The sequence below is a fragment of the Arabidopsis lyrata genome (assembly GCF_000004255.2).
Source record: "Arabidopsis lyrata subsp. lyrata unplaced genomic scaffold ARALYscaffold_3, whole genome shotgun sequence".
In the NCBI taxonomy this organism is placed as follows: Eukaryota; Viridiplantae; Streptophyta; class Magnoliopsida; order Brassicales; family Brassicaceae; genus Arabidopsis; species Arabidopsis lyrata.
The window spans coordinates 8,594,599-8,608,632 of NW_003302553.1; the positions used below are offsets into that span (position 1 = coordinate 8,594,599).

Consider the following 14,034-nt stretch of genomic DNA (forward strand, 5'->3'; position numbering starts at 1 on the left):
TTTTTGAGACTTTCTTATCATTTACAAACTTATCAATAATAACCATTATTGACTAATTTATGGTGATATAATGGTTGATTTTGCTTAGTGGTACTGTACTTTAAGTAACAAAGATATGCGACATTTTATTGACGGTTTAATAGAAAATAAAAGTAACAACCATTTTTTTGGGTGCAACCATGTTTATTATGTGTTGTTTTCTTTTGTCGGATGTCAATAACTATTGTCACTAAATTGATTATTTTCATCAGTCAACTTTCAATTTTCATATGTTTGAATAGGCTTCTTATATCCTTTTTGAATCTAAAAACATGATCCACGTGCGTATAACATTTTTCTTTTCTGTTCGATCTACTATTAGGGGGTTCTAACGAGTATGAAATTGACGTAGGGGGTGGTCAGATCACGAAGAAAAAAACTGTTATTTCAGAGATTAATCTTAAAATATAAGGTCTTTCCCTATAATAATATAAAATATATCCGTCCTTTTCCCCCGGAACGTAATCTCAGCCATCCATAGTTTCTATCATCCTACGATCTATCTAACACCGTCGGCTGAACTTCGTTCTCCTAAATCGCGACATCAACTACACACTAGTTTTTTTTTCCTAAACCCTAACTTCTTCGTTCGCGTCCACGAAGCCGCCGGCAATTTCTCGTCGGCGACTGTTACTCGATACCCCCAATGGAAGGGGAGAATACAACGGAGCAGCCGTACACGACGGCGGCATCTTCGGGACAGAGTATCTTCGTCCGTCCTCCTCCAATTGCTCCAGTATTGGCTACTGCTTCGAATGTCTCTCAGTCGGAGCAACCCTCTATGTCTGTATGTTGCTCATGCTCATTTCTGATTGTTGAGTGCTAATTTAACTCGTAAAGAAGCTTGATCTTGGTTCTAGTTCTTGTATTTTGATGTGGTTTTGTGTAGAACCTTGTACAAGAACTTGTGGTATTCTTAGTTTGAAGGGTTCAATATAATTAGATGAATTCATGTCATTTTACATAGTGTATATACGCCAACACCAGCTATGAAAATCTGCCTCTCTTATTGAATCTATCCAAATTTTTTGAGGGTTTTGATGAAATTCACTAATAGAATTTCTCAGGATTCAACCTTGTTTCGTATATGCATTGAACACATGCTGATTCATCTATTATCAGGTTGTTTCCTTTCAGTCTCTAAACTGGTTCCGTGATTTTTTTGGTTGCTGTTGTGCAGATTGCTAGTACAGGTTTTGTCTCTCAGTCAGTTCCATCTTCTGTTGCTGCACAATGGGCTTCTAATGCAGCAGCCTCCTCAAATGTTAATCCCATACCTCAAGCTTCGCCCATGCTAGCAAATGCACCTTTTGGTCGACCAGGAAAACTCGCCCCTCCTGGACTAATGACATCTCCGCCTGCTTTTCCTGGTTCCAATCCCTTTTCTACTACTCCAAGACCTGGGATGTCTACAGGTCCTGCTCAAATCAATCCTAGTATTCATCCGCACATGTATCCTCCATATCATTCACTGCCTACAATGCCTGGAACGCCTCAAGGAATGTGGTTGCAGCCTCCTCTTATGGGTGGTATTCCCAGGGCACCTTTTATTTCACATCCTACTACTTTTCCTGGTTCATATCCATTTCCAGTTCGTGGAATCTCTCCTAACCTACCATATTCTGGTTCTCACCCGCTTGGTGCCATTCCTATGGGAAGTGTTGGCAATGTTCATGCATTACCAGGTCATCAGCTTGATATATCTCCCGGGCAAAAGACAGAAGCACTCTCAGGAATCGGTATGCTCGAGGTTTCATGATAGATTACTGATCCATGTAAGAGCTGTTTGACCTTAATGGTTATTCTATTTAGTTTACATATCCTTTATCAGGATCATCTTGTGTTCTGCAGATGACAGAGCTGGTTCTCAACTAGTTGGAAATCAGTTAGATGCCTGGACTGCACATAAATCAGAAGCAGGAGTTGTTTATTATTATAATTCCGTTACAGGGCATTCAACCTACGAAAAGCCTCCTGGTTTTGGAGGGGAGGTGAGTATAGCTGATTACATGACTTGCTCATTAGTTGAGACTACGTCTATACGCATTCAGTACCACATCAACCTATTTTGCTTCACGACATGTCATTTAGAAGTTGGTGTCTATAATAGGTATTTGCATTTTTGGTATATCTGAGTTGAAGTTTTACAATGTCAGAATTGATCCAGATTTTTGTTTTTAAGTCCTAGATGTCATATATTCATTAGCTGCTGAAAAAATTATTCTTTATTTTCCGTGCCTTATATTGGGATTGTGAACCTTTGTTGGTATCCAAATTTGTTTTACTTATACTACAATAGTTGTGAAGTTGCTTAAGATTTTTGAGTTACTATATTGCAGTGAACTTGTTGTAAGAGAATGTGAATTGTTACACAATCCACCTTAAATTAGTCACAGACGGTCAATAGAAATGGCTTGCCATTTGATGCTAGTGCAAAAACATATGAAGGATATTTGTTCGAGTATACCTTCATAATGCATGCACAGTTTTTTCATGTTGCCCTAGCCCTTTAGACGTTTTAAGCAATTTATAATCTATATTTTTTTCTTAACTTTTGCAGCCTGATAAAGTGCCAGTGCAGCCAATTCCAGTTTCTATGTGAGTTTTTAGATTCATATTTTCTCTGACAAGATTAGTTGTCGTATTTTTTAAAATATTGGCTTGGTTCTGCGTGGGACATTATATTGTTATATTTCCTGTGTATTAATCTTTCTACTGGGTCGCCAACAAATTCATTCCCATGAAATCAACAAATTTATATTGTTGAATTACTTTGAGCCTGCTAAAATACTTTGTACCAAATGTAGGGAGGATTTACCTGGGACAGATTGGGCTCTTGTGTCCACAAATGACGGCAAAAAGTATTACTACAACAATAAAACAAAGGTCAGCAGCTGGCAAATTCCTGCAGAAGTGAAAGATTTGGGGAAGAAACCGGAGGAGAGGGCTATGGAGAGTGTAGCATCTGTGCCAAGTGCTGATTTCACTGAAAAAGGTTCTGATCTATCAAGTTTGAGCGCACCTGCTATCAGCAATGGTGGCCGGGATGCTGCATCTCTAAAAACTACAAATTTTGGCTCGTCGGCACTGGATTTGGTTAAAAAGAAACTACATGATTCTGGAGTGCCCGTCTCATCTACGACAACATCTGAAGCAAATGGTGGTAAAGCAAGTGAGGTCACACCAAGTGGAGAAAGTGGAAATGGTACGGGTAAGATAAAAGATGCTCCTGGAGCTGGGGAACTTTCTGATTCTTCTTCAGATTCCGAAGATGAAGATAGTGGACCATCGAAGGAAGAGTGCTTTAAACAGTTTAAGGTATTGTGTAGCCTGGACCTATGAATAGTCCTTGTGGTCTTCGTTTTTGTCTTCTTTGACATAGGGATTGGTTTAGATTTCTTTTCTCATGTTTGTCTTTCTGCAAGTTAAAATTTAGCCATATAGACGCATCTGATTTAAAGCATTCTAGAGAAAAAGAGAAGATCATGCATTGAAATTTTCCTCTGTTGATGGTTCTTGTTGGAATATTGGAATGCCGTGGTGCTTTGTATGATACATGCCAACTTCTAGTGGAAATTTCCGAGTTTGGAAACCTTGAAATTATTCAGATTGAAGTTCGTTTTCTAATATCTTGTTTCGTATTACTTTACCCTTGCAGGAAATGCTGAAAGAGAGAGGAATAGCACCGTTTTCTAAATGGGAGAAGGAATTGCCAAAAATTATCTTTGACCCTCGCTTTAAGGTCTGTCAAGCCTAAAGATCATAACAATATTTTGATATCTTATCCTGTTTTTAAATTCCTTGTCTATTGTTTCTTTCCTTGCATGCGTTTGCAACTTGTACATTTCCAGTTAATTTTATTTGTGTTGCCCGCATTGTAACATCCATTCGTATTTGGTGCTCAAATAGAGCATAAACAAAACTTTTCTATAGATTTTCTAGCTCGGTGTAGAACAAAGATTACGTACATAAGGACATACCTGTATAATATTATACTCTATGTTCTTCTCTTTTTAGTCATCTTTTTACTGCTTTCTTTTTATTTGAGGAGTTCGTTTTTCTTGCAGGCAATACCAAGTCATTCTGTTAGAAGATCTTTATTTGAGCAGTACGTAAAGACACGCGCTGAGGAAGAACGTAGGGAAAAGCGTGCTGCTCATAAGGCAGCTATTGAAGGTTTCAGGCAGTTGCTGGATGAAGCGTCTACGGTAATCTTTTTAATAAACTGAATGTATTTTTACATTGAGCTACCTAACGTCTTTAAACATTTCTATAATTTGGTTTGGGATGTTCTCAACTTCTATATCTCTTGGGGGAATTTATTATCATCGTGATTTTTGCAGGACATCCATCAACACACTGATTATCGTGCTTTTAAAAAGAAATGGGGGAATGATCTCCGGTTCGAAGCACTTGAGCGGAAGGAGCGGGAGGCTTTGCTGAATGAAAGGTACCATTCTAGATCTTGGATCATATTCTATGTATGTTAAAAAGTTTGCTTATAGCCTTAAAGTTTACACTGGATGTGTTTTTCCTTGTTACTTTGTGATGTTTTGGTTGTAGACCTCACTGTCATTTCTTAAGACTGAATGTTTTTTTAAAACATTTTTACTTTCTTAGTGTAATTGCGTGTAACTGCCGTGTAAAAGTTTTTCCCTGTACAAGATTGATATGCGCTTTAGGATATTTTTTCTTCATGTGGGTTTTGAGTGTCTTATAGTTATTCACTATTTTGGCTCTTATATTTTCCCTGTTTCTGTTGCAGGGTCCTTTCTTTGAAACGAACTGCTGAACAAAAGGCGCAAGAAATTCGCGCAGCTGCTGCCTCTGATTTCAAGACAATGCTACACGAAAGAGAAGTATCATTGAATTCACATTGGTCCAAGGTAGGTAGCATATTTGTTTCTATCCTTTGCGAACAAGAGAGATAGAGTAGGTAAAAGTTATAAAGTTTTCAGGTACTTATGCTGTTAATATCACTTATCAAAGTTACAAGTATTAATTTTATGTGTCTTATCTCTTATCAAATACATCCTTTGATTGCACAATTTAAAACTTGGGAAGAATATTACTACGACCTATATAATATTTTTCTCCCCTGTTTTATTAGGTGAAGGATAGTCTGAGAAATGAACCACGATATAGATCTGTTGCACACGAGGACAGGGAGTTTTTTTATTATGAGTACATTGCAGAACTAAAAGCTGCACAAAGGGGAGATGATCATGAGATGAAAGCCAGAGACGAAGCGGTAAATTAACTTAATATATTCACAATTCCACAATGTTCAAGCAGCCCTCTTCTGCTTGCTTTTTAAAGTGAGGATATTCACGTATTCCCTGTTTGCTGGCATGTTAATACTTGCTTGTTTGTTCTAGTTTGAGACACATTTTGGAAAAAATTATTATCATCAGATTCTCTGCATGTATGCTAGTAGTGCAGGAAGAAACAAGTTGCTAATTAGCGAATGTTTTAGTTTGGGATTATTTATTTGCAGATACAAAAAATTTGGATCTCATTTGTTTCTGTTTTAATGATTTTCTGGCCATAAATGCTTGAAACTATATAGACTCATATGTGTATACATCTTTCTGATTCCTGAATTTGGGTTCAGGACAAACTGAGGGAACGGGAGCGTGAGTTGCGGAAACGCAAAGAAAGAGAAGTGCAAGAGGTGGAAAGAGTACGACAAAAAATTAGAAGGAAAGAGGCAAGCTCCTCTTATCAAGCTTTGTTAGTGGAAAAAATCAGAGACCCTGAGGTATTTCTACTTCTTTTATGTAGCTAGCTAAAGACTTTCATTTGGGCTAAAGACGCAGGAGTTAGTTTGTAGTTTTTTTACTCTGTGGGGATTCTGATTGTCAATCTTTCTTTGCTACCTTCTTCAATATCTGAAGGCATCCTGGACGGAATCTAAGCCAAAACTTGAGAGGGATCCTCAAAAACGGGCCTCTAATCCAGACTTGGATCCTGCTGATAAAGAGAAGCTATTCCGAGACCACATAAAGACATTATATGAGGTACGTGTACTGCTCATCTGTAAACCTTACCAAATCAAACTCTCAGCATTTTCTGCAACAAGATCAGAACAAAACTTAGTTTTGAGGACCTTTTTCGGCTTATCTCCTCTTTGGTCGATTTGAGGAAGGAAATATACTTTGTTACCTATTTCATCTAATTATTTTTCTTATTGTGCTTCACAGCGATGTGTTCATGACTTCAAAGCTCTTCTAGTTGAAGCCTTGTCATCTGAAGCTGCTTCTCAACAAACAGAAGACGGAAAGACTGTGCTTGATTCTTGGTCAGCAGCTAAACAAGTACTGAAACCCGATATCAGGTACAGCAAGATGCCAAGGAGAGATAGGGAAGTCTTATGGCGCCGATATGCTGAGGATATCTGGAGGAAACAGAAACAAGAAAACTATCAGGAGGAGAAACAAAGAGATTATAAGACATAAAAATCCTGAACCGATAGGCTCTACGCCATCCATGGCTTCATATGTTGTGAAAAAAGATCATCATGTCTTGTTGGTTTTTGTACTGTTTGATTTTTGTTCTGGCTAACTAAAAACCAATATAGTTTGTTTGATGTTTCTACGTTAATTTTTCTGAACAGTATTGCTTTAGTCAAAATATGTGATTTGGTAATATCTTAAGGTTTTTGTTTTTTGCTTTGTCCCAAAAATTTAAGGTTTGGAGATGGATGAAGATTTAAAACGTTGTTGAGAGACATGTCAAGATTTGCCGGGGTCACCGGATAAAAAATAAAGATTTACTTGACCGTTCTCTGAAAATTATTGGAAATATCAATCAAACATTTATACGTAGTTCGATCTATTTGGTAAAACTTTTATTTTCGTGCGAACAAAGATATAAGATTCTATGTAGTACATTTTGGTGAATTGTGCAAAGTGGGGAATGTTAGGATATGACAATTTTCAGTCTACGTTTGTGGTTTAATCTTAATATCCATGAATAAATCTCATTTTCAAGAATATCAAATCTGAAGGGGCATGTGACGTATATAGCCAAGAAAATATTTTCTCCCGTGATTTGGTTTTGAATTGTTTTGTATACAATGCTCAATGCATTCAAAGGCCAACTTGTTGATTTAATAGATTCTTTCGATTAGCATTTTTATTTTTTCTTTTCTACAGAACCAGAAAATCCAAATTTGAAGTGTTTCCTATAATATTCGAAATCTGTACTTGTTATGTGAAGAACTTGCAGTGACTAAGGAAATATGCGTATAACAAAAACTGGTCTTTTTCTTCTACATCCACTGAGCGAATGCCTCGAATCAAAGAGCAACTATAGAAACATAACCTTGTTAAAACAATTTGGACGTGTATAACCCGTGATTATTCAAATTACAAAATATCCATTTTATTTGCATCCACAAGGTCGGACATCCTTATATGCATTCTCGAAACTACGTGAAATATATTTTGCATGAATAAGCTTATAATATACACGAGACGTGCATGTGTGTGATGATGATATGATGATATTCCAATCTATATCTAGAGAAATAAGAAAAAAAATGACGAGTGAATTAATTAACAAAGCCTTGGAAAACTAGAACTTGACACTACTTCACTCTTCTTTTCCTTACAATTTTTTCCAGAACTATTCCATTGCTTCCTCTCCAAATTCATCTTTAGGTCATCTTCAAACTTCTCCGACATCCCAAAACCTTTCAAATGCACCAGTATTGGTTTCTCTTCTAAGTACTTACGCGAATTCCAGATCTTGTTTACTCTCTTCTTGTCCTCTCTTGAGTGTGGTTGAGTCTCGTTTGACAATTGTTGTGACTTGAGTGCTTGAACTGCAATATTAGGAGGGATCTTGGGATTTTGCGCAAGTTGTTTGCATGTTTCCAATGTCAATTTCTTGTAGTTTAGACATCGACATAGTTTTGTTCTATCCTCGGATGATAGTTTCGGATGAGACTACAAAATCATAAATAGTTAATATTAGTTAATGCCTACAAAATATATTGACTACAAAACCATTATATATTGATTTTTCTTTTCTTTGAAAGGTCACATTAGCTTATATTGAACATATCTAGTTTTCACGTGAAACTAATCTTGTTCTTATTATTAAGAGACTTCTTAATAATAATTAATTAGTTAAACAAAAGACAGAGTAGTTAGAACTTAGAATCTGATGACATGAATATCCAGTAACCAGGGCAATATATAACACAGTAATTAGTACGCTATTGTATAGTTTTTAATTTTCTATAAACACATAATTAAAACGTTAACTAATGTTTTAGTAAACATAATTATTCGAAAATTGCAAACGCAAACGTACAAACCAATCAAAACGTTTGTGTCGTTAAAACAATATTCAAGTGAATGTTTGATAAAACGTTAAAAGTACTGTTTTGCTTTTAAAATGCAGACAAAATATCTTTAACTAGTAGAACACAGAAATCCAAGGGTAAATGATTTGCGTTTGAAAGTTTCTATATAATTCCACTTTTAAGAAAATTATTAACGACTTTGCCACCAAAGTCACCACTAGTACTTCCACGTGTATGAAAAGTATGCACATATATTTGCAATCTCAGATTTTCGAATCTTTAGATATCACAAAATAAAAGAAAGACAAAAAGATAAGTTAAACTCTTTCATCAATTCTCTTGAGAAAGCCAAACTATATTATAGAAACTTGTATACTTGTTGTCATCTTCTATTTCACTTTACTTAGCTTGGTTGTTTTTGTCTCATTTTGCTCAATATCTTTTTTTCCATATATCTCATGAACGTGCAATTATTTCGAAAAACTTCTGTTAATAAAAAAAAAAAACAAGAAAAATCAGAAATGTAATGAGTGAAAAAACTGACCTCAAGATAGATATCAATGGCTCTGTATAATCCATCAAACCAATCTCTAGCTGAATCTGGCAAACTCTCTGCAACTTCAAGAAACTTTGACTCTTTAAGATTCTGGTCTGGAGATATCTCTCTCAGATACTTATCAATCAACTTCCCAATTCTTCTCATTTTCAAATTCTGTTCTTCTTCTGTGTTTCCAGTTCTCACGAACACTTTGAGTAATCTTATCACCAAATCCACATCGTAAAACCCTTTTTCTTTTTTTCCTCCTGCTGGAATCAGAAGATCATCAAGTGTTGCTTGATCCAGCATTTCTCCTATAACTCTCTCTAAACCAATTCTTGATTCTTTACTGATGCTAAATCCCGATAAAACGCGAAGAACCCAGAACATTTTTCTGCAGGAAAAAGCGGTTTTCGCCGCGAAAACCACTCCTCGAACCGCTGTATCAGCTAAACCTGCATACTCGAGCTTGTTGTTTGATTTGTTTTGGACCTTTGTCTTGAGGTAATGGAGGAGAAATCTTGTGAGGACCAAGCTGTCATTGTTCTTATCATGCGCACCAAGTGTTTTCATCACCTTTTCGATGATTTTTGGCCCGAGAATTGACATATCATCGAACCACCACTCGTTACTTGTCCTGCAAGAAAGCGACCTTGAAGTAGACCGTTTGTCAGAATCAGACCTATTCCTTGCCGTCTCCGGCGAATGAGAGGAGGCAGAGGCAGAGGAAGACGGAGAGGATGATGAAAAGACATGACTCATGTCTGAATTCTGAGCGATTTTGGCTAAAACCCCGAAAACAAGCTTATCAACAAGACCGTAAGAATCTGCGTGTAGGAACACTTGTTCGCAGCTCTTGAGACACAAAACGATGTCATTCCATGACCAGTAGAACATACCTTCTAAAAACTTGTCTGTTTGAAGCAAAAGATTCGAGGAACAGAGTTTCTCTGTCATCTCAAGGAAGACAGAAGAACAATGCAAAATGGAGACATTTGAGACATCGATCGAGATTCCTCCGCCATTACCGTAACAGAATCTTGAAACCAAGTCGAACCCATCTGACCCACCTGGAAAATCTTCGACTTCGATAATGATTCTACTGTTCTTGTGATTCTTCTTCTTCTTATTGCTCTGTTTTATCATCTTCCTCAAGAACCCTGAGTACTCTGAAATCAAATCCTAACCCAAGAAACAGAGTTTAGTTCAGATAATGGAAACAGAGGAAATTAGGTTTGAATTAGAGTGGAGATTTGGTTTGGTTTATTACCTGATTGACGAAGAAAGTGAATTGGTTATTGAGATTGATTTGAAGATCACAGAGAAGAGACATTGTATCAACTTCTTTTGCATTTGATGAAGATGAAAACTTCTTGTGAGCTTTCTTGTTCTGCTTCCTTTTGGATTGGAGAGAGAGAGAGAGAGAGAGTGAGAGAGCAATAATAGTTATCACATGGAACCGGCTATTTATATATCTTTTTTTCGGCGTCTTTATTTCAATATCTCTAATACACATTTTCTTCCTTTATAACTCTCATATAAATTTTATGCAAAAAAAATTTATACACAAACATAGAAGTATATTGGTCCCGTGGACCAACATCTAACCCTAATAGAAGTAGAACGTCTAAAAACGTGAAACTGTAATAATTTAGTGCCGTTCCACTTTGTAAGAAATTTCTTTCTATTTTTTAATTGGTTTAGTACATTCATTATTGTTCAGTTTTTTTTTTTTTTTTTTTTTTTTTTTTTGAAATGATAAGATTCATTCTTATTCGAAATGTATTTATTATATGCTATTAAGTTCGGAGTTCAAACTAGCAATTAGCTTGACATCGTAGTTTACTACTTTTCATTATAAAATAAAACCTATTTTTCTAGTGTAAGTAGAATAAAAAATTAAGAAAAGTTATATAAACTGCATGGCCGCATATTTACTTTGAAATCCATATAATTTTGTGTGCAGAGCACAACAATATGACGAGGTGTTGTCAGAGTCTAGAGATCCATAAATGTTTGTTAGAGTTAAGCACTTAAGCTAATTAATTAGGGATTAAATAGAAAGTGTGAGTGTGATTTTTTTTTTTACATCTTTGGATCGACAAGGCCCGATTCATAGTCAATCCCTACTACACGGGGTAACGCGATTTAGTGGAGTCGAACTCCGGTGGGAAGGCGGAGTCAAGTGGACTTAACCACTTGACTAAAAGCACATCCCCTGTGTGAGTGTGATTTAAATATTAATATATGTGAAAAGTATATATTTTTCTGTACTAATCTATTAACAAAAACATATGTTTACCCTATAACAACAAATGCAGACTATAAATTTGGAAGCTTCATATAGACAAATATTGTTTGGAATCCAAAATTGTCACTGTTTCGGTCCACCTGCACCTATAATTAAACAATCATAGATATGAATTCAGTTTGAAACGTTTAATTTGACATTAATTAGTCAATTTAAAATAATGGAAACCAGGTGCTTGCGGTTGCGAAACACTTGCAATGACCAGGTGCAAGATTGATTCCTTTATGCTTCATTGATCAGGATGATAAAAAAAAAACAAAAAAAAAAATTGGTGTCAGAAAAAGAACTATAGGTGGATAAAGAGCAGGAAAATATTTTACAATTTGTTGAAAATAATTCGTAATTATGATAGCATATATTATTCATGTTATTTGGGGTTGATTATAAATATTTTACATCACAACAAATAAGACTTACATTTTAAGATTTGTTTATCTTGTTATAAATTAAATTAATCTACTTCTATTTGAATTTCCAAAGTGAAGTGAACTATATATAGGTTACGACTGATATGAAATATATATTTCCAGTAGCACAGAAAATGATGCTTCACGAACTATCACTTATGAGTTATGACTTGTCCATAGCTAAAGGACTATGCTACTCAAGTTGTATTATATATTTATATATATTCTGTATTTATATGTTGTTTTATACACACGTATAGTATATATGAATATGAGTGTGTCCCCTTTGTTTTTATGTGAATTTATAAATATTCCCCCTTTCTTGGCATTACATTATAAATTTGTAATACCATTATTTCACTTTCATGTAATTTCAAGAGTTTTCTTCTCTTTTTATTTGTTATATTATATATCAGTTGCTTGCAAAGTTGGGAGGTTCACTTTCATTGCATGTGATGGGCCGGGTATGATGACTCTTACGTTTGTGAATAAAGTCGACTACTTGCTTTTTCATCATTATCCAAATCCAGCCATGTAAAATATTTGTAATTGAAACCAAATAATAATTAACTAGTACTCTTGTTAAGTATCACGAAGGTGGTGCAAATTCAATACGACTTGTTGAATGAGTAAGATAAATAAAAACCAAATAATAATTAACTAGTACTCTTGTTCAAAAAAAAAATGACAAAGAAAAGAAAACAGAGAATGATGCAAGAAACAAAACAAAAGTAGGGCCTAACTAATATGCTTGTTCTTTCCTTTTGCCGGATTGGTTGAGTTGCACTAAACTTGGAACATAATAAGGGGACACATGTGGGTAACCATAGGGAGATTCCTCGAGATTCACAAATGCTTCACCAAGATTCACTCTTTTCAAGTATCCATTCTCTCCAATGATGTAAGCCGTTTTGTAGCTTTGAGATTCATCTAGATCAAAAACCACGGCGACTTTCTTCTCTTCGTCGATGAAGAAACTCCCAGATTCAACCTCAAACTGAAAACCCAAACCAGTGTGTGGTTTCATATCAACTTTAAACAAGTTTCTCCACGACACCACATTAGGCTCAATCATACTTGTAACCCATATCTCCAACTCATATGTACTCATGTTCTGATATAACGCCGCGAGTTTCTCTCCTTTAACATAAGATAGAGTCCCAGTATCTTCAATATAATGCTCAAACGGTAGAGGAAGATACTGTCCAAAGCTCTCCGTCGTAAAATCAAAACAAAGTAAATAATCTGGCGGCTCTGGCATCTCTCCATATTCTCCGAACACTATTTTCTCTTTAGCAAAAAAGTAAGTGTTTCCCTTCAAAGACACGCCACGTTGATAAAACTCTATATCCCAACCGGGAGTGATATCAAGAACCCTCCATGAATTAGACTTTAACTCATAGATTTCGTACCCAAAAACGTGGGTCCCGTCTATTCCATGATGATCCACAAACCTCAATATTTTCTGGTTACGGTTGTTGTCGTATCCGATAGCATACCTATCTAACCTGTGGTAAGCGCTTCGGGGTTGGATCCACCTGGTTTGACACATATACGGGTTCCAGACCACGAGGCTAGTGTTGTCCCTTGTGACGCATAACAATAACCCATCGCAATGAAAAACTTTAGATATATCAACTTGATTAATTAAATTACCTATCTCCTTTATTGATGCATCCACAAAGTCTTCACCGTCTTCGTTGAGGATTCCTTGGATATTGAATCTTATTGAACAAAGCTTATAATCCATCATCATGAACCCTAGAAACGGCTGCATGGCTTCTGCTTTACACAAAACCGCATCTTTGGATAAAGCGTTCCATCGTTTGCAAGTGGATCTCACTGCTCTGAGAGAAGTTATCGGAACCCTAGAGAGTATCTTCCCTACCAAAACTTGTGAAAGATCGGACATCATCGTCATTGTTTCAAGATCCAATGATTTAAAAGAAATTAGGGTCTTGTTTTCCAAACAATCACGCTTGCCCTGTTGCCCACTCTTCACTATATATTATATAGAGATAAATAAGTTAAGTTAGGTTACGATTATTATGCATCAGGATCACGAATCGCGAGTATACCGCTTCATATGTGGTTTCTAACTATTATTCAGAAACTTGACAAAGATAAATTTGTGGTTTCTGATTGAGTCAATTGGGATTAGATAAATATGGAATTTAAAGTTTAGTTTGAGATTTTTTTAATTTATTTTCTAACGTCTAAGAAGCTTAGATTTTTAGTTTTTGTTTGTGGAAGTCATATGACAACATGTGTAGCTGGAAGTAATTTTGATTTAACTTAAACAAATTAAATATGGTGGCTTCTAATTCGCTATATTTAAGTGATTTGGTGACATCTTTTAAAATTCACAAATCAATATGTGCGGTAAATATAAAATAAATACAAAATTCACAATAAATATATGCTC

General features: G+C 35.7%; 3 protein-coding genes across 3 annotated transcripts; 1 reads left to right on the plus strand and 2 right to left on the minus strand.

Moving 5' to 3' along the window:
- Nucleotides 1-488: 488 nt before the first annotated feature.
- LOC9321402 (pre-mRNA-processing protein 40C) lies at nucleotides 489-6,705 on the plus strand. The gene is made up of 13 exons (XM_002883162.2): nucleotides 489-826; nucleotides 1,220-1,778; nucleotides 1,891-2,030; nucleotides 2,600-2,637; nucleotides 2,847-3,357; nucleotides 3,698-3,781; nucleotides 4,107-4,247; nucleotides 4,383-4,489; nucleotides 4,805-4,925; nucleotides 5,150-5,290; nucleotides 5,654-5,800; nucleotides 5,937-6,059; nucleotides 6,243-6,705. Exons 1-13 carry the CDS (start codon nucleotides 686-688, stop codon nucleotides 6,495-6,497), a joined length of 2,508 nt encoding a protein of 835 aa, XP_002883208.1. The 5' UTR covers nucleotides 489-685; the 3' UTR covers nucleotides 6,498-6,705.
- A 704-nt stretch (nucleotides 6,706-7,409) lies between these two features.
- Nucleotides 7,410-10,328, minus strand: LOC9319276 (BTB/POZ domain-containing protein At3g19850). The gene is made up of 3 exons (XM_002885290.2): nucleotides 10,162-10,328; nucleotides 8,898-10,073; nucleotides 7,410-7,991 (listed from the first exon to the last, which is right to left on the minus strand). The coding sequence occupies exons 1-3, from the start codon at nucleotides 10,222-10,224 to the stop codon at nucleotides 7,599-7,601; spliced, it is 1,632 nt and encodes a 543-aa protein (XP_002885336.1). The 5' UTR covers nucleotides 10,225-10,328; the 3' UTR covers nucleotides 7,410-7,598.
- A 1,771-nt stretch (nucleotides 10,329-12,099) lies between these two features.
- Nucleotides 12,100-13,699, minus strand: LOC9321403 (putative F-box protein At3g20030). Its single transcript, XM_002885291.2, has one exon. The coding sequence runs from the start codon at nucleotides 13,528-13,530 to the stop codon at nucleotides 12,352-12,354; it is 1,179 nt and encodes a 392-aa protein (XP_002885337.1). The 5' UTR covers nucleotides 13,531-13,699; the 3' UTR covers nucleotides 12,100-12,351.
- Between the last annotated feature and the right edge of the window lie 335 nt (nucleotides 13,700-14,034).

Coding starts and splice junctions, on each gene's coding strand:
- LOC9321402 (XM_002883162.2), top strand. CDS start 686: ATGGAAGGGGAGAATACAACGGAGCAGCCGTACACGACGGCGGCATCT. Junction 3,782..4,106: donor TCTTTGACCCTCGCTTTAAG/GTCTGTCAAGCC, acceptor TTTTTCTTGCAG/GCAATACCAAGTCATTCTGT. Junction 6,060..6,242: donor ACATAAAGACATTATATGAG/GTACGTGTACTG, acceptor TGTGCTTCACAG/CGATGTGTTCATGACTTCAA.
- LOC9319276 (XM_002885290.2), bottom strand. CDS start 10,224: ATGTCTCTTCTCTGTGATCTTCAAATCAATCTCAATAACCAATTCACT. Junction 10,074..10,161: donor TCACTTTCTTCGTCAATCAG/GTAATAAACCAA, acceptor TTCTTGGGTTAG/GATTTGATTTCAGAGTACTC. Junction 7,992..8,897: donor CCATTGATATCTATCTTGAG/GTCAGTTTTTTC, acceptor ATGATTTTGTAG/TCTCATCCGAAACTATCATC.
- LOC9321403 (XM_002885291.2), bottom strand. CDS start 13,530: ATGACGATGATGTCCGATCTTTCACAAGTTTTGGTAGGGAAGATACTC.